The 23,162-nt window shown below is 31.6% G+C and overlaps 3 protein-coding genes across 3 annotated transcripts; 2 read left to right on the top strand and 1 right to left on the bottom strand.

Moving 5' to 3' along the window:
• The first annotated feature begins 234 nt into the window (after window positions 1-234).
• LOC125870732 (putative wall-associated receptor kinase-like 16) lies at window positions 235-6,636 on the top strand. The gene is made up of 3 exons (XM_049551233.1): window positions 235-1,144; window positions 4,942-5,118; window positions 5,317-6,636. The coding sequence occupies exons 1-3, from the start codon at window positions 250-252 to the stop codon at window positions 6,402-6,404; spliced, it is 2,160 nt and encodes a 719-aa protein (XP_049407190.1). The 5' UTR covers window positions 235-249; the 3' UTR covers window positions 6,405-6,636.
• A 764-nt stretch (window positions 6,637-7,400) lies between these two features.
• LOC125870734 (probable L-gulonolactone oxidase 6) lies at window positions 7,401-14,526 on the bottom strand. The gene is made up of 4 exons (XM_049551235.1): window positions 13,830-14,526; window positions 9,107-9,362; window positions 8,901-9,002; window positions 7,401-8,261 (listed from the first exon to the last, which is right to left on the bottom strand). Exons 1-4 carry the CDS (start codon window positions 14,505-14,507, stop codon window positions 7,546-7,548), a joined length of 1,752 nt encoding a protein of 583 aa, XP_049407192.1. The 5' UTR covers window positions 14,508-14,526; the 3' UTR covers window positions 7,401-7,545.
• A 7,327-nt stretch (window positions 14,527-21,853) lies between these two features.
• Window positions 21,854-22,493, top strand: LOC125870735 (uncharacterized). The gene is made up of 3 exons (XM_049551236.1): window positions 21,854-22,108; window positions 22,198-22,317; window positions 22,392-22,493. The coding sequence occupies exons 1-3, from the start codon at window positions 21,965-21,967 to the stop codon at window positions 22,431-22,433; spliced, it is 306 nt and encodes a 101-aa protein (XP_049407193.1). The 5' UTR covers window positions 21,854-21,964; the 3' UTR covers window positions 22,434-22,493.
• Window positions 22,494-23,162: the final 669 nt, after the last annotated feature.

Raw genomic sequence — 23,162 nt, 5'->3', positions numbered from 1 at the left:
CTACTCTTTTCGTAGGTTTATCATTCAAACTATGATGTGTGACATTATGTAACGACATAGAATGCATGTAACAATCTATCCAAATATTATATTCATTAAAACAATACAGTACGATACGATACAATACAATACAATCATGCATCCAAACAAAGTATTAGACATTGTCAAAGTCTTTGCCTTTGGAATGTAGTCAACTCTTCTTTATATGTATGGAGGAAAGCTTTACTCAATGCCATATCATCCATTACCATGCAGCATAAGCAAATTTCTTTACTTTTTTCTTTTTCAATGTGTGTGCTAATCTTGAGATTAGCCACAGCCCAAAACACCTCCAACACAATCACCAAAGCTGCTAACATCACAAAACCAGGATGTCCAAGAAAATGTGGAAACCTAACAGTTCCATATCCATTTGGAATTGGGTCAGGTTGTGCCTTAGACCCCGTGTTTGAGATCCAATGCACCGTCACAACACCCTTCATACATGACAGTGAAGTCTACGACATCTCTGACTCAGAAATACGTATACGTAATTATGTAGGCCGGAGTTGTTACTCATCCGAAGGAACACTTTTACTCCTAGATGATTCTCCATTGATGGAGTTAGGAGACACAGACCCTTACAGTTTCTCAGATCTTAACAAACTCACCGTCGTTGGTTGTGATGATTTGTCTTTTTTATCTGGATCTAACTTCGCTATTGGATGTGGCTCTTTCTGTACTGATAATTCTAGTCATGCTGTTATTGAAGGAACATGTAAGGATGGAGTTGGTTGTTGTCAATTAGAAATACGAAAGGGGATTAAATATTTCGAAACAACAATAGAATCCAGAAATAATCATACAGGAGTTTCGTCTTTCAATCCATGTGGCTATGTGTTCCTTGGTGAGGCCAGTCGTTTTCATTTCCGGGGATTGAAGGATCTAAATGATACAAATTTTGTAGAGAGGATTAAGCATAATGTCCCTATCGTGCTGGATTGGACCATCGGAAATCTTACTTGTGTTCAAGCACAGAAACGCAAAGAGTATGCTTGTCTAGTTAATAGCCAGTGTGTGGATTCCCACACTGACATTGGTGGATATCGGTGCAGGTGTAACCCGGGATATGAAGGCAATCCATACATCAGGCCGGGCTGCCAAGGTAATTAACTTCATGTCCTTACGTTTACATACTTCAAAGAGAGTACAATTAGTGCATTATTCATATTTTATGAGGGATAATCTGAATTGATTCATATTTGACTCACTTTTTAATTATTATATGACCAATCTATTTAAAATGGATTGAATTGGCGGATAACCATAATTGTAACCCATCTTTGCCACCCTTATTCATCTGACCAAAATTAGTACTCCCTCCGTCTCATTTTAATTATTTTTCTTTAGCTCTTTTCATGTTCATTAAAAAAAAGTATACTTTATGTCGCAATAACCATACTTAATTATCTTTGCCACTTTATGTCGCTTGATCTTCTGGGACACTTGATCATCTTGCTTTTACTACTAGCTTGAAAGTGATCCTTTTTTTTTTTTTTTTTTTTTAATAATAGTAAAACACAAATGCTTTAATAGGTATGGTCACAATAATTGGTAGGAATCAAAATAATGATAAACATCGTTGGGACAGTATCACTAGAAATTAACTCAATAGTGCGTACTACTTTATCTGCCTTATTGGAACGTGGACCTAACACTCGAGGTGAAGTTGACTCATCACTAGGGGTGCTAAACAGGTGGATCGAGTTAGATATGGGTTGATCGAAAATGAATAAAATATCTAATCCAATCTATACTTAATACAAGTAATAATGGATGAACCCAACGGATAATATAGATATTCATATTATCCATAAAATATCCGACCAACCAAATTAATTCTTTTCTCCTTTTAAGGTGTGTTTGATATGAAGAAAAATATTTTTATGTTTTTTGAGAAAATATTTATCTAATTAAAGTAATGTTTTGAAAAGAAATATTCCTTACTTAATATATGGAAGTCATTTTTCTTAAATTAGAGGAAAATAAGTCCATTTAAAAAATATTTTTTTTCAGAATATTTAAATTAACCAAACATGTGAAAATTGAAAATTATTTTTCAAAAACATTTTTCTTCACACCAAACACACCCTTAATAAGCTACTTTTTAGAGGTTGTTACACCCTTACGTACTTTAAGGGGAGTGCAATTGGTAGATACTCATAATTTATTCATATTTTACTATGGATAATATAAGTTGATCCATATATATTTGACCAATTTTTAAATGATTGGATAATCAACCCATTTAAAGTGGAAGAAGAAAGCAAATGTAGCCGTTGGTAAAAATTGAAGGGAAAATAAATTAAAAATGATTATCCACGTTTCAGGCTGATGTAGGGGTGTCGAATAGATGGGTTGAGTTGAAATTAGAGATATTAAATGGGTTGAAATAGAAATCGAGTTGGGTCCTGACCCACCCAAATTTACTTTGGGCTCAAATGACTTGTTCTCAAATGGTCCTGACCCGCCCAAGTTTACTTTGGGCTCATATGGGCTAAAAACGGGTTGGGTCTTGACCCGCTTAATTTCAATAATTTTATCATATTATTATTTAAGTTTTATAACCACAATTTCAATTTCAACTCAATATAAGAAGATATAAAATTGATTGTAATTCATATCTTCAATATAAGAACATACATCACACCAATACAAATAAATAGTCTTAAAATGGATTTAATTGGAGATTAAATTGAGCTCACCTGAAAATTCTTTTAAAATGGGTTAAGGCTTGAATGAGTTGAGATTAAACCCAATTCAATTATGTTGAACCCAACACATAAAATTATGGGCGGGTTGCCTATATTTGAGCTCATTTTGACACCGCTAGGTTGACGTGATGTTTTTGAATGTATCACACGTCAAAAAGAATTGAGATTTGCTATGACATGTGGCAAGAGAGGAGTGTTTTAAAATTCAGCTAGTCAAGTAGAGGGATATTTTTAAGGCTATCAATAGTTTAGGAACAAAACTAATAATTCTTGCTAAGTTTAACGGTGTTTACAACACTTCTGTCTCCTTCAAAAGAACTCTAACTTGATTAGACAAAGAAACAACTTAAGTGAAGGGCATATTTCTCCCAGTGAGTTCACCCCAGTTAGCTAACTTGTCAACCACCATATTGCCTTCTTTGTGGCAATGTTGGAATATATAGTTCCACTAGAAGTGAAGTTCCATGTATGTTGAAGAATTTTCATCACTTGTCAGGAGGGGTTGAGTTCCTGGTTGATCATGCTGATGATGATGCTCAGATCTTCCATATTCACCTCATAAATTTTAAGGTCTTCTACTAGTTCATCATGCGTCATGATAGATATGCCCTTAGCTTCTTTTATAATTGTGACTTTTACATTCCATTTAGTTTTGGAAAGGTCTCTCAGAACTGTATCAACCTATTCCTCAATAGTAAGAATCTTTCCTAGTGATGATAACTTATTGATTAAAGTGGTGAGTCTAGTGATTATTTCTAGCCGACACTCAATCTTCTTCATTTTGAAAGTTTCATATTCAGTGAACAACACGGCCACCTTGAACTTCCTGACCCGACTAGTTCCTTCATGGGCATTGATCAGGGCATCTCGATCATATCAATTTAGTTGTAGTACAATTTGAGACCTTATTGTACTCGTCTGGTCCTAGATCACACACTAGAATATTTTTGGCCTTCACATTCTTTCTGAGAGTTACAAGATCTTCAACAATGAAATATCTCCTTATTTTCGAAACTTGTTCTCCTTGAACAATTTTCATTGGAATGGTTAGTCTTTCAGTTATCCGATCCTATAGTTTTTGTAATCTTCAGCTTGCATGAAATCCTCTATGCGTGCCTTCCACCAAGTAAAGTAAGATCCGTTGAAAAATGGATTGTTGATTGTCCTTCACTATGCCCGATTGGTGGTTCTGAATTCATCATGACCTATCTTAAGTGTTTAGCTTTTACAAGATAACCTCGCTCTTATACCAATTGATATTATATACTATCTAGAATCATGTTGCTTAACTAAACTTTTTCACCTAAGTAAAATGGGCTGCCTAACTGTTTCAACGAAGTAGTAAAAACAGTAAATTAAGAACACACTATTTTACGTGGAAACACCTCACTAACAAAAGGTGTAAATACCATGACTTGTACCTCAACAAGATTTACTCCCTACTTCACTAAATTCAATGAACCTTGCAACAAAAGATTACAAACTTATGTAACCTAAGGTATTATAAACTCTAATTTCTAAACTCCACACAAACCTTCCAAGGTTTGTGTTCCCAAGTCTTCGAGTTGTCCCCAACTTGAAGACTATAACCCTACTTCAGTTAAACACAAAGAAAAACTTTTAGAACATAAACTCTGTAATTTTGCTCTGTAAGTGCGTGAGTATTCTGAATCAATTCTCCTTTATTTAAGCATTACTCCTTCATAGAGTTGTTATTCACAACGAGCTCCTCTTTCATTCAATTTCTCTTGTTTTTGAGTTCTGATTCAAGTTTTTTTTTTTTTAAGCAATTCCGCTAGGCAAGGTGTGCGTAGGGCTAGTTCTGATTCAAGTTGGATTCCTCCTTTAGCAGACTTCTCACTTCATTGGTGTTACAACTCTATCATTCAGCACTCATTTAGCTCTATCAAATATTTTATGCCAATAAACAATAAACAGAAATTCTACTACTTAAGCCTTTCGGTAGTAATATTAACTAAGATGAGTTAAAACAGAGAAAAATGGCTAGTGATGATTCATATGACCGATCGTGATTCGTAAGTCTAATAATGTAGTTCTTGTAATGCTTAATTAAATACTCTTTGCTAGTGACCATTAACAACTTCTGCAAATAAATATGTTAAAAGATAAGATATAAAGGCAAAGCGCGAGGGATTAATGTGGTATATTTCTCTGTTTTGCATGTCAGATATTGATGAATGTGCTGATTCAAGTACCAATATGTGTGAACAGAATTGCATAAACACGCCCGGAAACTTCACTTGTTCCTGCTTAAAAGGCTACACTGGTGATGGCAAAAAGAATGGTCGTGGCTGTATTGCACCAAACTCGAACTCTGAGTTCCCATGGATCAAGTTTTCTATTGGTAAGTTTCTCAGAAATTCAACTTGTTTCTACTTGCATTTTTCTTCCCTAGGCCGGTACCTCACAGAAGTACTATCGGATAGCACTATTACAATAAACTGACGCGCCATTACTTCTTATTGAAAAAGTTTTTACTTACATCTATATGTATACACAGTAGTGATAAATGAGTATATATATTTTGTCATTATAAACACAGGTATGGGAGTTAGCTTTATATCCCTAGTGGTTGGGGCAATTTTGCTCTATTTCTGTATCAAGAAACGAAAACTCATTAAAAGTAGGGAGAAGTTCTTCCAACAAAATGGTGGTTTACTCTTGAAACAACAAATCTCCTCTATCAAGGGTGGTGTGGAAGCGACCAAAATATTTACAGTTGACGAGTTGAAGAAGGCTACGAATAACTATGCCAGTGATAGAATTCTTGGTCATGGTGGAAATGGAATCGTATACAAAGGTATACTACCTGATAAAAGCATAGTTGCTATTAAGAAATCTAAGTATGTGGATGAGAATCAAGTTGAACAATTCATCAATGAGGTAATTATTCTTACTCAAGTAAACCATAGAAACGTCGTTAGACTCTTTGGATGTTGTTTGGAAGCTGAAGTTCCCTTACTGGTTTACGAATATGTTTCTCATGGAACTCTTTTTGAGCATATCCACAACCAAAATGGAGCGCCTTGGTTATCTTTGCAAAATCGGTTGAGAATTGCTTCAGAGACTGCAAGTTCACTTGCTTACCTTCATTCATCTGCATCCATGCCAATAATTCATAGGGACGTCAAATCTACCAATATATTATTGGATGATGTTTACACAGCAAAAGTTGCAGATTTCGGAGCTTCAAGATTAGTCCCTCTTGAACAAACACATGTTGCTACATTGGTTCAAGGAACGTTAGGGTACTTAGATCCTGAATATCTCCACACAGGTCAATTGACAGACAGAAGTGACGTTTATAGTTTTGGAGTAGTTCTTGCGGAACTTTTAACAGGGATGAAACCTATTTTGAGGGGAACAAGTGACGAGGATAAATGTTTGGTGGAATATTTTGTATCGTCGATGAAAAATAATAGCTTATTTCAAATTCTTGATGATAGAGTTGTAAGAGAAGGAGGTATTGAGCAACTTCAAGAGATCGGTGAGCTCATCAAGAGTTGCCTTCACTTGCACGGGGAAGATAGGCCTACGATGAAGGAAGTGTCTATGGAACTTGAGAGTTTAAGAAAGTTCACTAGCCCTTGGACTAATGCAGACGGACATGAAGATCAGAATGAAGTTTAAGTTTGGATTAATCTTCATTAGTACCCAATACAAATATCCCGCGGTGATCCAAAATAAAATGTCAATATGATAATTAGTGGGGATATATTTTTCTGTGTATTGTAAGTTTCATTTCTGGCTATCTTTAATTAATTTCATATTGGATGTTCTTATGTACTATATTTTCTTTTGAATTTAATCATCAATATATTGCTCATTCCTATAAGATTACTCCTTCGTTTACAAGTTGAAGCCATCACAGTTTCTGCATATGTAATGTTCAAACCAAAACAAAAAATGTGATGATCTCTAGGAGTGAGTAGTATCTTCCATGTATTACAATGAAATGAACTATGTCTCAAAACTTTAACCTATATTGCTTAATGATCCCAATGTTTATTCTTGGTCCATACTTTAGCCATATTTTCCAAAATAAAATTGAATATTCACAGTTAAGATTAGTGTTTATCGTCTATGATTATAAACTTCGTGATAAAAGTGGTAAAACAGAGTATCCAACAACCGATGTAGTTAACTACTACGAGAACACAAACTCTATACCTAGAAGAGTCCTATATGATACGAACTATATACCAAATCTTGATAATTCAAAATTCAAATTAATGTATATCTTTAACTAACTATCAAGTACGCTATTACTTCGAAATGCACAAAAGTAGTTTACTACTTTGCTTTGAATGAATATGAACGTAAGATCAAAATATTAATTTGTAATTTAGTTAATATTCAAAAAAAGAAGAAGATATTCCCCTCAAATTTTTGTGTGTGTATATACAGGCTTTCCAATTCATATTTAACCTCTAAAACATCACTTAACATGGAATGGAATTGAAAGCCTATCAATCAGCACACACAGATCCACTTGAAACTCAATGAACAAGTTAATCTAAATGACCATGATGCAATAAGAAAATTGTACATTAATCAATTGAAGAGAAAAACCATAGATCATATTTAGTGTTTAAAGAAGTAATAAAAAGCACTCATTGAGAACATAATTGTATTAATATATTTAAGTGTATTAAATTAGATTTATTTGTTACATTGATGTGTTTATTTATTTTTTTCCTTCTTTAAATATCGACACTGCTTACATAATATTATGCATACACTATTGATATAACTTATTAGAATAAGTATTTTATCGTGACGATAAACGAGTACACACCCTGACATCTTTGTAAATTCTGCCTGGTCGACAAAAGTAACCCTTCTTTGGGGCACAATGAATATCTTCAGAGCAAATGCATAGTCCTTCTAGTGCACACCCTTCTTTGACTATGGTCAACCCATCTTTTAACCCTAAAACTTGATTTGTCCACTCACTTGAAAATAATCCTAATTGATCATAACTTTGTTTCACTTTCAAGAATTTATCAACATTTTTGTACTTGTTGATAGCACCAATAAATGCTACATTCCTATTTTTACCCCAATGTGGCAATGCCCCATATTTGAAATATGCGAGTTGTTCTACCTCTTCAATAATATCTTCAAAAAGTCTAGGGGACATTGGGTCTTTGCTTCTATAATATGTGATGTCAAAATCCAAACCATCTTCTTGTTTACCTAAGTAAGCATTTGAAGTTGTAACATACCTCATGAGGATTCCATTGTATAAGTCAAGGACACATAGTGCTTTAGGCTCTAAAACAACAAGTTTTTGAACATCTTCAATAAAGCCTTTGACTTTGGATAAGCTAATGCTAAATGTTGTTTGGTGAAAAAATAGACCTTTAACTCTATGGTCCCAAGGGCATGTTGTGATTGTTGCATCTTCTAGACTGTCTAGGCACGTTCCTGATGCTTGGACTCGATTGTGTAATCCAACCACTGGGTAGCCAGTAAAGGTAAAACCTGAGAGAATGCAATCGAATTATTAACGTAACTATGTTGCTTGGACTCTTTAAAAAACATCAACAAGTACATGCCTGACTCTTCAGAACTAGTGTATTTTTGATGAATCTGATACAGGTGTAGCATCAAAAGTGAAGAGTCGATGCAACTTAGATTATTAGTCTTCAATATTGAGAAGGACAATATTAAAAGAACTCTTCCTTTCAAAATACAATTAAGAAGATAATGTTACTATTAAATAAAAACTTGAACTAATTAATTACTTATAATGTAATGTAATGAAAATATAAAATAACAATCCTTTACATGTTAAATGCTACTTGGATAGAGAATATGCAAAGCACCGTAAAGTTTTCATATTTAATTAGGGGTCGCTTAGTAGAGTGCATTAGGGAAAAATGCATGTTCTAGCTTTATATATTATTAGTATCTTGTTTGGTTAAACTTTTTCAACCTATATTGTATAACAATTAAATTTAGCATAGTAAAACATAATTTCCATAGGTGTGTGTTACTTATCGATTAGTTAAAATAATAATTCAAATTAGATAATCAATCCAACGAGTCTCTATAGGTACGATATCTGAACTTAACATCCTATATTACTTGTACGGTCACGTGATGAAAGAATTAACTAACCATTATTTGTCAACCCATAAGCACCAATCTTCAATGTGGAAGTAGTTAGTTTGGCACTTGAGCATTTTCCACCAGCATCATTTGTTGATTCTTGATACTCCTCTAGTGAACCAAGAAAGTAGACTAAAGTCATGGCCTAGTCTCAAAAATATTATCATAAAGTCGAAAGAAATTACATTTGAAGCAATTTATGAACAATTAATTACCCGTAGTTCTTAAAATGGCGAGAACGAGCGAAGGTGTAGCGCGAAATCCAAAAAAGTCATTAAGGGCATTGCCAGGAGTGTTGGCAGAAACTCGATCATCAATCCTATAAATAACCTTGCGTTGGCTCGGATACCATGTAAAATCAGCAAATTCATGTTGTCTCCCAAAGGTAGATGCATCTTCCCCTAAGTTTGAATCATCCCTTTCTGAAAGTGTAATTGAACGTTTGAACACTCGTTCTAGTTTTAGTGTCACCTAAATTTAATTCACACACATATATTAGGACTGAATTTGTCATTCAAAAGTTATGTTTGATTTTTATACTTTTGTTGAAAAGAGAATTAAACATACTTATCTAGGTAGTTTATATTAATTGAGACTTAGGTAACAACTCAAGTTACCAACACAGTAATGATATGTATTATCATTATTGAGAACACAAAAAATAAAATTGAGAAATGGAAACAAGCTAATAATAACTAACAATCCTTAACGCGAAACTGAGACCAGAAAATACAAATATAGATAAAAGGTAAGAGAAGCTCGACTAAGAATAATGGAGATGAGAGAATCAGACTTTTTACTCAACAATTTGTATTTGTATAATCCCTGAATCACATATCACTATATTTTTTTACGGAACCGTTCTTATGTCCACTACTCAACCCGGATTCCAAATTAACCTAGCCCTATTGCTCGTTCTCGGCCCAGTAGTTGTTGTTAGCCCAATAACTACTTGTGTGACCTTGGTATCCACATTGGGCTGAACTTGGTTCATAACACTTATCTATATATTATGGATTTAATTTGAACGTCAAAAAGAGAAAAGAACTAGGAGTGAACGTTTGATTCTTCAATTTGATTTTATCAAACTTCAATTCGATTCTTTAATTTTTTATTATGAAAAAATGTAGTCAGTTAATTATTAGAAAATGATTTATTTTTTTCAAATGAGTGGAACTATAAAATATTGATAACATTCTCCCATGAAAGCGAAACACCAATTTACAGCACATATCCGTGCAGAGTGAAAAACATCATAACCACTTTTTTTTAATATCAAGATATGGGGGAAAAAAGCCTAATATATATATATATATATATCTTTTGGTTTCTCTTAATAGATATGGCAATAGTCCACAGCCCTTTGATTGATATGTTGAGATAAAGAATGTCAAATAGGATGGTTGAGTTGAAATTGATCAATAAGTTAAAATGAATTGAGCTAATATATTGATTAGGGTAAAATCAGTTCAATAGTTGTTCGAATTAAAATGAGTTGAGTCATGATTTTAAATCAGCATTTAAATATGTGATTTGGGATCTATTTCAAATCTCTAATATTTCAAAAAGCATTATTTGAGATTTTAATCATGATTTCAAAACATTTTAAATGTAAATTTGACTCATAAGTTAGTATTTTGTCAAAAGAGAAATATATCATTTTAAATTTTGTAATTAAAACTTATATTTGACGTGAAGAGATTATATATACATTCAATGCAAAAATATTCTATTAAAAATAATTAGTTACTATTATTATTCACTAGTGAATCTTTATAAAAATATGTTTATTTGAAAATTTGTAATCACAACGATCATTTACTTATAAAAGAATGGAGATATGTGATTTATTAATTTGACATGTTAGGATTTCGATATCTTGTTTATAAATTATATATGGTTTGCTCATTTTGGTGAGATTGTATAAGAATTGAGGAATTTTTGATAAATTCACACAACTTGTGGAGTTACATGTTTATGAAAAAAAAAATACAACTTAATTACGAAATTTAAATTACATGTCCAAACAAAACTTCAATTTCAAATCAATCTAATTTTAAATTATGGTTTCATATCACATGTCCAAATGGATCCTTAATTATTATATACCCCCTAATTACATCGAATATATAATGATTTTATATTATACGTTAAGGGGTTGTTTGATAGACAGTAAAGTAGCAACTTATTTATGTATTAATTTTTGTATAAGTTGTAGAATTTTGATAGTTAGTTAGAAAATAATTATTCATATATATAATAAATGTGACGTGTGATTTGTAATTTAGAAACTCACATAATTAATACATGTATAAATTATGAGGGAATTAGTGTATTATCTTATACGTGATAGAAGATAAATTACTAATATCCACATAACTAATATTCACATAACTAATTAATACGCGCATAACAAAATGTGCAATCCTTCCACCTCAATCTTTTTTTTTCATTAATAAACACCAATCACTATCACCGTTATAGTAGTGTTAAGCAATAAATATATACCTACACTATATAACAAGCACGATCAAATCAATGTTTCTTCCTATTAGGAAACTTCTCATCCACCGTCATTATTGATCATGATTAGAGATAAAATTAGCTCATAAAATTATAATTTATTTAATTCATATACATTTAGATTGATCATTGAATGACCCATTGATTAGCTAAATTCATTTTAGTTTACTTTATTTTAGTCCATCAAATTGTGAACTGATATGTAGCACAAATTTATCTATGAGAAATTTTTTATTAAAATATTTTTAAAAATGAATTGTTATTAAAAAGTTATATGTAGTAAGTAATGATAAAAAAATAATAATTTTATAAGGTATTAAAATGTTATAAAAGAACTAATAAAGAATTAAAATTTAGTAAAAGCTAAACACGTTGAGTTATGATATGCGTTTGAATCAATTTAATTCATTTTAACCCAAATAACTCTTAGGCAAATTCATTTTGAGTGTAATAGATACATTTAATTGTACTTAACATTTTGGCATTTAGTTTTAATTTAATTATCGGTTGGAATAGACAAGATTCAGCTCAAATAAAAAAAAATCAATATTATCTTCTATCTTTGTCTTTTCTTTGAATTATTAATGAAAAAATAATTTATTTTCATTAATTTGACTTTAATAATTAAAATTCACTTTTAATTTTGAATAATAGACATAGACCCCTTGTTATGATATACAATATTTTATCTTTGATGATTTCAATCTTCCATCTATGTAATACTTTTTATAATGTATAATATATATATATATATATATATATATATATATATATATATATATATATATTGACCTGATATTTATGTATTTTTATTTATATTCAATAATATTATATAGGTAGAATAATTCTTCTATGAATTATTAACATAATCTAACACTATATTTGTGATAAATATTTTAATATACATGCATTAAATATACGTATGTTATGCATGCACGTCGTATGTATGTTTAATTTCACTTATTTCTTATTTTCGTTTGTCTGTATAAATAAATGAGTTTTAGTAATTGCAATCAAATAAATAGCTTTTAAATTACAATTTAAAATTTATTTGTAATATAAACAGATTATTCTTTTAGAAATATGTTATAATAGATACACTTTTTTGTTAACTATTTTGGTGTTGCATGTATTGATATATTTATAAAGTTATCACTTTTTGTTACTTTTACTTGTATAAATAAATATTAGAGGGTTAGATTATTATTAATAAAACTAAATTTTCTTATTCTACTCATTTATTTTTATTATTATAGAATATTATAATTTCATTAATTTATATATCCAATTAGTACTTTTCACTTTTCTTCTTACGTCTATGAAATAATATTTATCTTTTATAAGTTAATTTGTTAGATAGATTAGAAAATTAAAAAAATATAGTAATAATTTTAAGTAAAATTAAAGATAATGGTTGTATTATATGATATGAAATCTAGGCATTTAAAAATGTTAATTTTGTGTAAGAGAAGAATGTTCATTATTCAAAATTGAGAAGAAAATTTGAGTCTTTCAAAATAAAGTTAGAGATATATAAATGATTTTTCACTCGTTATTGAGAATTTAAAGGCCCAATAATTACGCGGGTTGGGGACTTTCTTCCACTAAAATGTCAAAATAATTACTATGTCATTGATACATCTTTTTTTTTTTTTAAAAAAAAGTCAGTCTAAAATTTGATAAATATTTTAATGATACTATCAACACTTTATTGTGGTACAATTTAAACGTTAAATATACTGTTAGTTTAATTGAGCGTATAAGAACGATAATATTAAATAAAGTATATTAGTAATATTGTGATTAGTAATTCTGAAATTATTTTGATTCACTTTTTGATTTTGTGTAGAGGTGTTCATGGTTTAATTTGAGTCAATTATGATTAAAATAAAAATCAAATCAGTTTAATCAATTTTTAAATTATTAAAATCAAAACATACCAAATGTGGGTCACGTTCATCTATTTGGTTATTGTTGATTTTCTTTGGTTTGATTCTTCTTTTTTATTCGACTTTTACGAAATCTTATTGTATTTCTTCTTTTTTTTCCCTACCATTAGGTTATTATTCTTTTCCAATTTAGAATCCATTATTAACATTTTTATTGTGACGAACATAATTTTCTTAAATTTTTAATAGTAATATATAAATCCAAACCAAAAATAAAAATCTCTTTATTTTTAATCAATTTTGTTTGATTTTCTGTTTCAATCATTTTTTAATTGAATCGCGAACCCCCTTAGTTTGATGTATTAAAAATAATTTTTATCTTTAATCATGCTTATTCAAATATCTTATATATACGATGATTTGCTCTTTATTAATTTTATGCCATATACTATTGTATATAATATAACTAATTAAAACATGTATTATAAAATCTAATACATTCTACCAAACGACTCTGAGAACATACCTGTGAAACAACTCCAAGAACACCTAGAGACACTCTAACTGCATTCAGCTCAGAGCTACCATTTTCCAATATACGAACTTTAGCATAATTATACGACGCATCAGCTGGTGTAACGATTCGAAGTCGCATAATATAATCATGTACCGAACTTCCCATACCCCAAAGAGAACTTCCATGAGCTCCGGTCCCAATTAAGCCACCAATAGTTAAACCCCACCAATAAGGCGCGTAAGGCAGGACTAATCCTGCTTTACCCGCCTCACTAATAAGTTGTTTCAATGTCACCCCACTTTCAACAGTTATACTCATGTCTTCTTGATCGATTCTCAAGATCTTGTTTAGGTATTTTGTACTTATAAGTAACCCGCGGTCTTGATCATCATTGTCTAGACATACCAATTTGGGTATGCTATGAGAAAATCGAGTGGCGATTTTCATTTTTCTCTTTTCTCTTGTTGCATTTGCTACTATGGAAATGAGTTCTTCTTCTGTGGATGGATAAATAGCTTGAGATGCCTTGCAAATCGCGCGATCTGGGAAGGCCCCGTAGGAGTTTGTAATGGTGCAGTTGAAATTTGTGTTGTATGAACATTTTATGGGATCTTCAGGTGGGCTAGATTTAACTGAGTAGATCATAAAGAGGATTAAAGTTAGTTTTATGATTTTGGTGTTAACCATGACTGGTAAATCAGAGAGATGTACAACTTGTATAGATAGAGAGTTGCTGAAATAAATAGAAATAATGTACTGATTAGAAAAAGGTCACACAAGTATTAATTGTGTGGGACATAATATAAAATAAAACTTTTTATATTTAATTGATACTAGTTATATGCGTAGAAGCCCCATTGAGAAGGTGCATGAGGTTGATTATAGTGGGTATGAGGAGAGGTAGAGATAGGTCGAAGAAGTATTGGAGAGAAGTGATTAGAGACATGACATGGCGTAACTTTAGGCTAATGTGGCATCATGACCTTATGCGTAAGTTCAGATTAAGGCGATGACATGACCTTAGATAGGAGGATGTGGAGGAGACATACTAATAACCCCACTTTGAAATTATATTTTGGAGGCAAAAGAATGAGGGGGACCACAAAAACATGCATCTTGCTATTTAAGACATGGATTATGACATGCCAACCTCTCTACAATCTTGTAGGGGAATAGTCTTGCACGTCAGACAAGAAAAAAGAAATAAGGCAAAATAAAACTATTTTTTTTACCCCAATCTCTTAATATTGATGAATAGTGTGACATGTCAAAATAAAAGAAGACTTACTCCATCTTGTATTGCAATAGTGACATGCCATTCCATCATTTTGTTTTTTTTATTCATGTTGCAAGTGCAAAAATTAGTTGATGTACTAAGTTGAAAACATTAGTAACCTTTGAAGCCAAGATATATATTATAATAATAACTAAAAGATAGGGCTATACTAAATTAAACAACTGTCATATAGGTGTAAAGTGACATTAGACATAGCATATTTTCTTTAATTTTATTTAGGCCAACATCACGTACAATCCTTTTAATTTGTTCTTAAATTTTATTTTGATACTCCAATTTAATTTTATTTCATTTTAATCTTTTTGACTTTATTTTTTATATATCATTTAAACACCAAATGCTAACTGGACATATTGTTGAGATATTACTCATCTTTTAAGGCGCGTGAGATATTCTTTTTAAAGTTAAGGGTTATTTGAATGAGCTTATGAAAAGTAACTTATAAGTTAAAAGCTAAAAGTCATAAGTAGAGTATACCTCCTTTTGACTTTTTTAAAAAACTTTTTTGACCTAAAAATGAATGCTTAACACATTTTTTAACCATTTCAAACACCTTCAAAATTAAAAATATACTTAAAAAGTCAGAAGCACCTAAGAATAAGTTAATCAAAATAGACACTTAATATTCAACATTTTATATCGTTAACAACGTCCTCCTCTATTTCGTTTTTCCTTCATCTACTTTACTTATTCATTTATTTTCTTCATCTACCTCTCATTTTCTATTTTAACTCTCTCTAGACTAAATATATATCTTCCCAAAATAAAATTCATCTCTTTAATTTTCTTATTTTTTTGCAGTGTGGATATATATTTAAATTAAATGGGTTAAAGCATGTTGGTGTAACACCCCAGAAAATTTTTGAGCTAAGACTCGAACCGTTCTTCATAGTGAGTGAGATTTTTGCAAGGAATTTAAAATTTCTTGAGTGTTAAGGTCACTAGATGTTGCACCTTGAGTTCCAAGAAGAACCTAAGAGAAAAGCATTCAAGTCATTCCTAAGTTTTTCTTAAGTTTTGGGTCAACTTCAAACGACCATAACTCCTAGTAAAGGATGAGTTAGGTGAGCTACATGATAGAAAATTAAAGCCCTTCGAGTCCTCTTTCCAACGCCACTGAGTTTTCTCAATTCCGAGTTCTGAGTAAGAAGTTATGACTGATTTACTCGCGCAAACCTGGCAGCAGCTCCGCAACGCGGAGCCAATACGGACCTCACTACCTGGTGAAAAATCATTCCGACTCCTAGCTCGTTTTGTTTATTTCTTTAAGGGCATTTTAGTCCTAAAAACCCTTAGAAGGTCATCTAAATTGCCCTAAACGAGTAGAAAATAAGGTTTCAAATCAAACCCTCTCATTCACTCCAAAGATTCTACGCTCAAGAAAATCAAGAAAAGCTAAGGCTAGGGTTCTTCTTTCTAGATTTTTCCTTCAAGTTCTTCAAGAAGATGTTCTTTCAGGCATGTAAGCTTCCATAGTGTTGGGTTTGTTCACCCACATGCCAATCATGTTAATTTCAGCGTTAAGTTCGTTCTAGAAAGTTGAAAATTTGAGGTTCTTGAATTATGTTCTTCAAATTGGCTTTAGTTCTTGAGTTTTGATGAGATTATTGAGTTTTTGATGAAATCATGTCAATTTTAGAGTTGTTTATGAGTAGGTTTTTGTGTTCATGTGCTGGGTATCTAAATCTAAAGAGGGATTGAGAAAGAGAATTGAATTTAGGCGAATTGGGGTTAGAAAACGAAGAAGGAAAAGTCGAGCAGATTTTGGCACGCAAGTCTGCGTCGCAGACTTGCTTCCCCAGTGACAAAAAATTTGCTTCGCGTCACGGTTAGGACGCGGACTCCTTTGTCTCAAAATTTAATTTCGCGAGTATTATTTTAAACCGCATCTCCGCGTCGCGGACTTGTTCCAAGACGGTGATTTCGTGATTTTTCTCATGTTTAATTAGCTATCAACAATCATTCCTAAACATCATAAGACCTTTCCTATCACAAATCACAACCTTGAATCCATAATTCAAATTCAAGGTAGAGTTAAAAGTTAAGTCTTGAGAGTTCTCTCGGACATTTTGAGGAAGTAATTCAGAGAATGAGAAGAGTCGTACAAATGATCAGTTCCATATTGTTATGTAGATCATCGAGTCGAGTTGTTTCATGTCCATAACTTCTGCATGAACTCCATCAGTTTAGTATCTTTGAAAGGAATAGTATTTTCAAGTCCTAAGTCTTGAGTATCGAGTTTCTAACCCTTCTGAGATTATAATCCTAATCATGGGACTATTACCTATTACCCATGAAGTCCATGAGTTGAGTTGTTCATGCCCATAATTCCGCATGAACATTATAAGTCGAACAGTCTTGAAACGAGAAGTATCTTTGAGTCCTTGAGTTGAGTAGTTCATGCTCATAATTCCGCACGAACTTTCTGAGTTGAGCATTCTTGAAATTAGTAGTATCATTGAGGTTCTTGAGTTCCAAGTATTTGAGTTCTATCTATGGTTATTAAAAACCTTGCATTGAGTCGTTCAAGTCCATAATTCGGCGTGAACCATTTTTTAAAGAAGTCTTTTACAAATGTTTAAACTTTGTTTTAAGACTTAAGCTTTGAAGTTGAGTAAAGAGAAAGAGTAAAATTCATTTTCTTTAAAATGATATATGGGAACTAAGTATTCCCAAGAGGAAATGTCTTCATATTTAAGATGAGAGGAAACTGAGATTTCCAAAAGAGTTTTGAGCAAGAAAGGGAACATCGATTCCAAGAGAGCTTTTAAGCTAAGTTTTTGAGTAATTATCTCAAATCGAAGAAAGAAGTTTGTTTTAAAAACATATGAGCTATGTATATTTTTGGGAGTAGTATTGAGCACCGATATGGGGATGCGAGTTCATATTAACTCAAGTCTCCATAAACCATGTAGCCATCATGGGTATTAATGGGTCATACTTTTTAGATGATCACATAAGTTAAGCTAGTGGATCCACTAAGTTAAGCGTTCTATATGACGGCAAAGTATAGGACAGTTCTGGCAGCGTGGGCAAGACGATGTATCACCACTTAGGCTCATAGTGGTGGTTGTCGGTTAGAGAAACTATCACATAAACTATATTACTTTATTATATAAGTAAAGTTGAGTTTGTTATTGCATTTTCTTTAACGAACTAAGTTGTTTTTACTGTTTTATAATGCTTTCCATATATTGCATGTGTATTGTTGCTTTATATTGAGTTGAGTATCCAGAGTTGAGTACCCAGAGTCGAATATCATATCTTTGAGTTGAGTATCTAATCTCTGAGTTGAGTATCTTATCCTTGAGTACTTCTGAGTTGAGTAAGTTTGAGTAGTTTTGAGTATCCTTGAGTATTCCTTGAATTGAGTAAGTTTGAGAAGAGGTAATTATGTTTCCTTTTTATCAAGTTTTAAGCTTATGTTTATCTTTTAGAATTCCCCTTGCATGCTCGTACATTCCACGTACTGAGCCATTTGGCCTGTATCTTTTCATGATGCAGACACATGTATTCAGGATCATCAACAAGAGCTTTGTTGATACATCCGGGTGTTTGAGTTAGCTATGGTGAGCCTCCTTGTTTCCGGAGAATTTCATTTACCTTTCAGTTTAGTCAGAATGTCGTGGGTCTTGTCCCTACTTTCATCTTTATCAGTTAGAGGCTTCATAGATAGTCAGTATAGTTGAGAAGTCTGTATTATTTATTTATTTTATTAAATATTTTAAAGACTTAAGTTGCCTATTTTATGGCAAGTTGAATAATTTATTTTATTCAGAGTTTTCTTTTGAGTTAAAGCTTTGTATTTGAGTTTATTGAATTTTTTAAGCTTTTGCATGCTTAAGTTAGTCTTCCGCTTGTAGTCAACCAGGATGAGAGTTCGCTTGGGAACCATCAATGGTTGTTAAGTGTCGGCCACGTCCAGAGTGTAGACTCGGATCGTGACAGTTGGTTTTTTGATAAAGCAATTAAGAAAATAACAAAGAAAGACTTTGAGAAAAAAAATACTGCAGAATGGTCAAAGGAAATTATATTATTAATAATTCAGAGACATACATTTATAGATATTATCTCTAACAAAAAATAGAAAAATATTCCAGTAAAATTCAAATAACAAATCAAAGAACTAACTCTTAAATTCAAGTCACACAGGATTTTAATAAAAATAATTTAAAAACCTTAAAAGTAGCTAACTATTTTATTTCTGCAATATCTGAAGACATATTCTCAACACTCCTCCTTGGATCAGGAATTGTAGATTGTAGTCTCATCTGAAATTGATTTTGTGAACAAATCTGTCAATTCATCTTTTGTCTTACAAGGCTTGTGTGCATCTTCTGTTTGATTAAATGAGAAGCTCTTACCTCTCATTTCAACTTATAAAATCTCTTGCTTAGTAGAATCAAATATTCAACAATATTTATCTCCAAATAATAACTTAAATCTTTTTTCTATTAACTGGCCAACACTAAACAAACTTTTATCAATATCAGGCACATAAAGAACATCTAAAATTATTTTTGTACCTGAATTTGTTTTAATTGCAACAGACCATTTTCCTTTTGCAGGAATACAATCATCATTCTCAATTCTGACTTTCTTATTTTTCATAGGAATAAACTCTTTAAAAGGATTTCTTTCATATGTCACTACTAAAAAAATTGCAAAAGGAGACCTAAAAAAAGAGACCTCAAAAATAGGTCGCTAAAAAGAGACCTCATGAGGTCGCTATTTGCATCAATAACTTTTTTTTAATTTTTTTTTAACAGGAGAGACCTCGTGAGGTCAATTTTATAAAAAAATCTTCCTAATTAATAATATAAGTGACTTATTTTAATTTTTTTATTTTATAGTATGTCTTTGTATAAAATATGCGACCTCACGAGGTCACTATTTGTTAAAATAAAAAATACTAATTTAGGTTTATATATCTTGTGAGATCTCATTTTATTAGTCAAATTTGTAAAATAATATTTTAAAATAAGAGACCTCATGAGGTCTCTTATTTTTATTAAATTAAAATAAGAGGGCATTTTAAATTTAGTTCATTTCCTTTCCTGCTCTTCACCTAAAAGCTAAAAAAAGCCCTAACTTGTCTCTTCCCCATAGTTTTACAGATGTGTAGCCTCCGGTTGTCGTCAAGCCTCTCATCAGTTTGAAGTTTTTTAGTTTTCACCTTCGGAACTCACTCGGTTTGAAGCCAAAGCTTTCGTCATCGATTCAAATTCTCGGTGTCGATTTCTTTCTCTGCAAATAAAGGTGAATCTTTCAATCTTTAAACCAAGTTGTAACTATATTGTTTATTTATTGCAAGCATCCATCAATGTAGACTCTCTCTTTCAATTTACTGCAAGCATTAGTAGAATTTGTGATTCTCTTTTCACTTCATGAACATATAATTAACTTTGGGTTTTACTCTTGTTCTATTTTAATGTCCTGTTTTGACTTCTCATGATGATTAACATGAATACTAGCAAGTTTTGTATCATATAATTTAGAAGAAGATACATGGATAGTAATGTCTAAGAATAAAGAAATAAACTCGGTTATGAAGATTTTCTATTATATTTTGAGATTATTTTACCTTATATCTCACTCTAAATAAGTCCTAATAATCATGTGTTGAATTCTGATTTAAATTTAGAACTAATATCATTTTGATTCATGTCTCTGTATGTATTTTGGTTGTTTTTTAACTGAGGAGAGAAAATTTATATATATATATATATATACACACTATAGTCTATAGATATAAACCATCGTGCAATAATGAGGAGAGACAAGTTAAGAAACCATTGTACCGAGAAAGGTCCTTGACCCTTAATAGTGCCTATTGGCTGCATCATCATCATCATCATGCTAGTTGAAGCTGCTGCCTCAAATGCAAGAATCCCCTTAATACTACTAACTGGGAAGATGTCTTAATTTCTTGCTTGAAAAATTCAAATTTTGTGTGTAGATGGATCGTAGTTTGATGTATAATAGGAATAATTTTGGTCAAGAGGGGCTAAGGCCTAAAGATACATTGGTAGTAATATCTAAGAATAAAGAAATAAAACCTGTTATGAAGATTTGTATTGTATTTTGAGATTATTATATCTTATATCTCAATCTAAAATAATCACGTTGTAAATTCTGATGCAAACTTAGAACTAATATTGTTTTGGTTTATGTCGTTGTATGTATTTTAGTTGTTTTTAAACTGAAAAATGTATGGATTAGATGTTTTTGCTGATAATTGACAATTAAGATGACTTGTTCTTTGTTTATGAGTAATTAAGATGACATATGGATCTACCTATTATTTTATTGGTTGTAGTAATGAGAAGAGGAAAGTTATATATATACTATAGTCTATAGATATAAACCATTGTGCAGTAATGAAGAGAGGAAAGTTACGAAATCATTGTGCCCAGAAAGGTCCTTGACCCTTCTGTAATAGTGCCACCTTACTACTATTTTTTTAATGATGTATTTTATTTTGATTTTTTTAGGGAAGTGGACATTATTTGGGACAAACTGTTGAGAGAAGTATGCTTTTGTAGTCACCAAAGATACATTTATTCATTTGCACAAGGCCTCGTTAAGCAGTCCCTACTAGGATTGTTACAATTTGATTTTCAGTAAATTATTACATAAATTAGTGTTTAACAAATTCAATTTTTTGTGATCTTTATGTAGATGAATCGTAGTTGGATGTATAAAATGACTAATTTTGGTCGAATGGGGCTAAGACCTGAATTTGTAGAAGGCGTCACTAATTTTGTGGAGTATGCAAAGACACTAGAACTTTTTCAACGTAATGGTGTGCTTAAGTGTCCTTGTAATAAATGTCAATGTTTGAATTATGAAAAACAAGATATTGTTAAGGGCGAAGGATCCAAGATTTAAGCAAATGAGTGAGATCGGTAAGAAGGCTAGACCATCTACTAAGGGTGGTTCTCTACACACAAGTGGGTCTCAAAGTCAAGGAAGTATGAGGAGGAAATTGGTGTGTATCAGTTTTCTGTAAGTTTTTATATATTTTAGGTATTAATATTTAATTACTCTTGATTATAACTTAATTAGTTCAATATGTAGGAAAAGGAACTAGGAAGATTGGTAACTCAGACTGAGGCATTCAAGGTAACACACATAAGAAAGAAGAAAAATCTTGAAGATCCAGACGTGTGGGTTGAGCCGCGAGCTGAATTGACCTATGTAAGCCTCTAATTTAAACTAATAGTTACTTATTTTCTAAACTTATATTCTAATAATAATACCATTCAATTTAGAATCGATATCTTCAAGTTTTGGAGGATTTACGACAAACTTAACATGAAGAAATCGAGGTATGCCACTTACCCAAGAACAGGCTGAGAGAGTGTGGCTAGCTTGATTGGTGGGACGAGTAGATATGACTATGCCTATGGCATGCCACAACAGACCTTTCGTGAATATCATTCTGAGTTTGAAGGCCTAAGTAGTTCCTATGATGATGAATCGACATAGAGTATGAGGGTCTTAAGGCTCAATTAGATGCATTACTTGCTTCAGGAGGGATTCCCCCTTGTTCCAATGATGTCACTTTCCCTCCTCGACCCTCTCAGTCTCAACCTACTCGATATCCAGTCTATGGTCAACAAAGAAATATGACAGATGAGTCTAGTAGTGATGAAGAAGATGAGGATCATGTGGCAAACACACTACCACATTAGCGAAGTTTAGAGTTGTAATAGATAATCTAAGTTCTTTACTTTATGACTTTTTTATGGGACTTATTCATTTTGTGAATGCATGATAACATTGAAATCCTATTATATAACTTATGGATTTTATGATTTTTCGTTCAATTTCGAATTACGTTGAAGGTGAGTTGCATATTGAGTTGATAAGAGAATATTTAGTAAATGTGTTGTATTAGTTGATTGTTGGAAGCTCTTTGAGCTTGATTTAGCTAATTAGAAAGGTATTGAATTAATATGACAGGTGATGAGTAGCTGCAAAAACAGTTACAAGCTGTCAGTTTTTTTCCAGAAAAAGAGACCTCATGAGGTCTCTTCTTT

Source organism: Solanum stenotomum, chromosome 7 (genome assembly GCF_019186545.1).
Source record: "Solanum stenotomum isolate F172 chromosome 7, ASM1918654v1, whole genome shotgun sequence".
In the NCBI taxonomy this organism is placed as follows: domain Eukaryota; kingdom Viridiplantae; phylum Streptophyta; class Magnoliopsida; order Solanales; family Solanaceae; genus Solanum; species Solanum stenotomum.
Note: the sequence above shows the minus strand (reverse complement) of the source record. Positions and strands in the feature narration are given on the sequence as shown.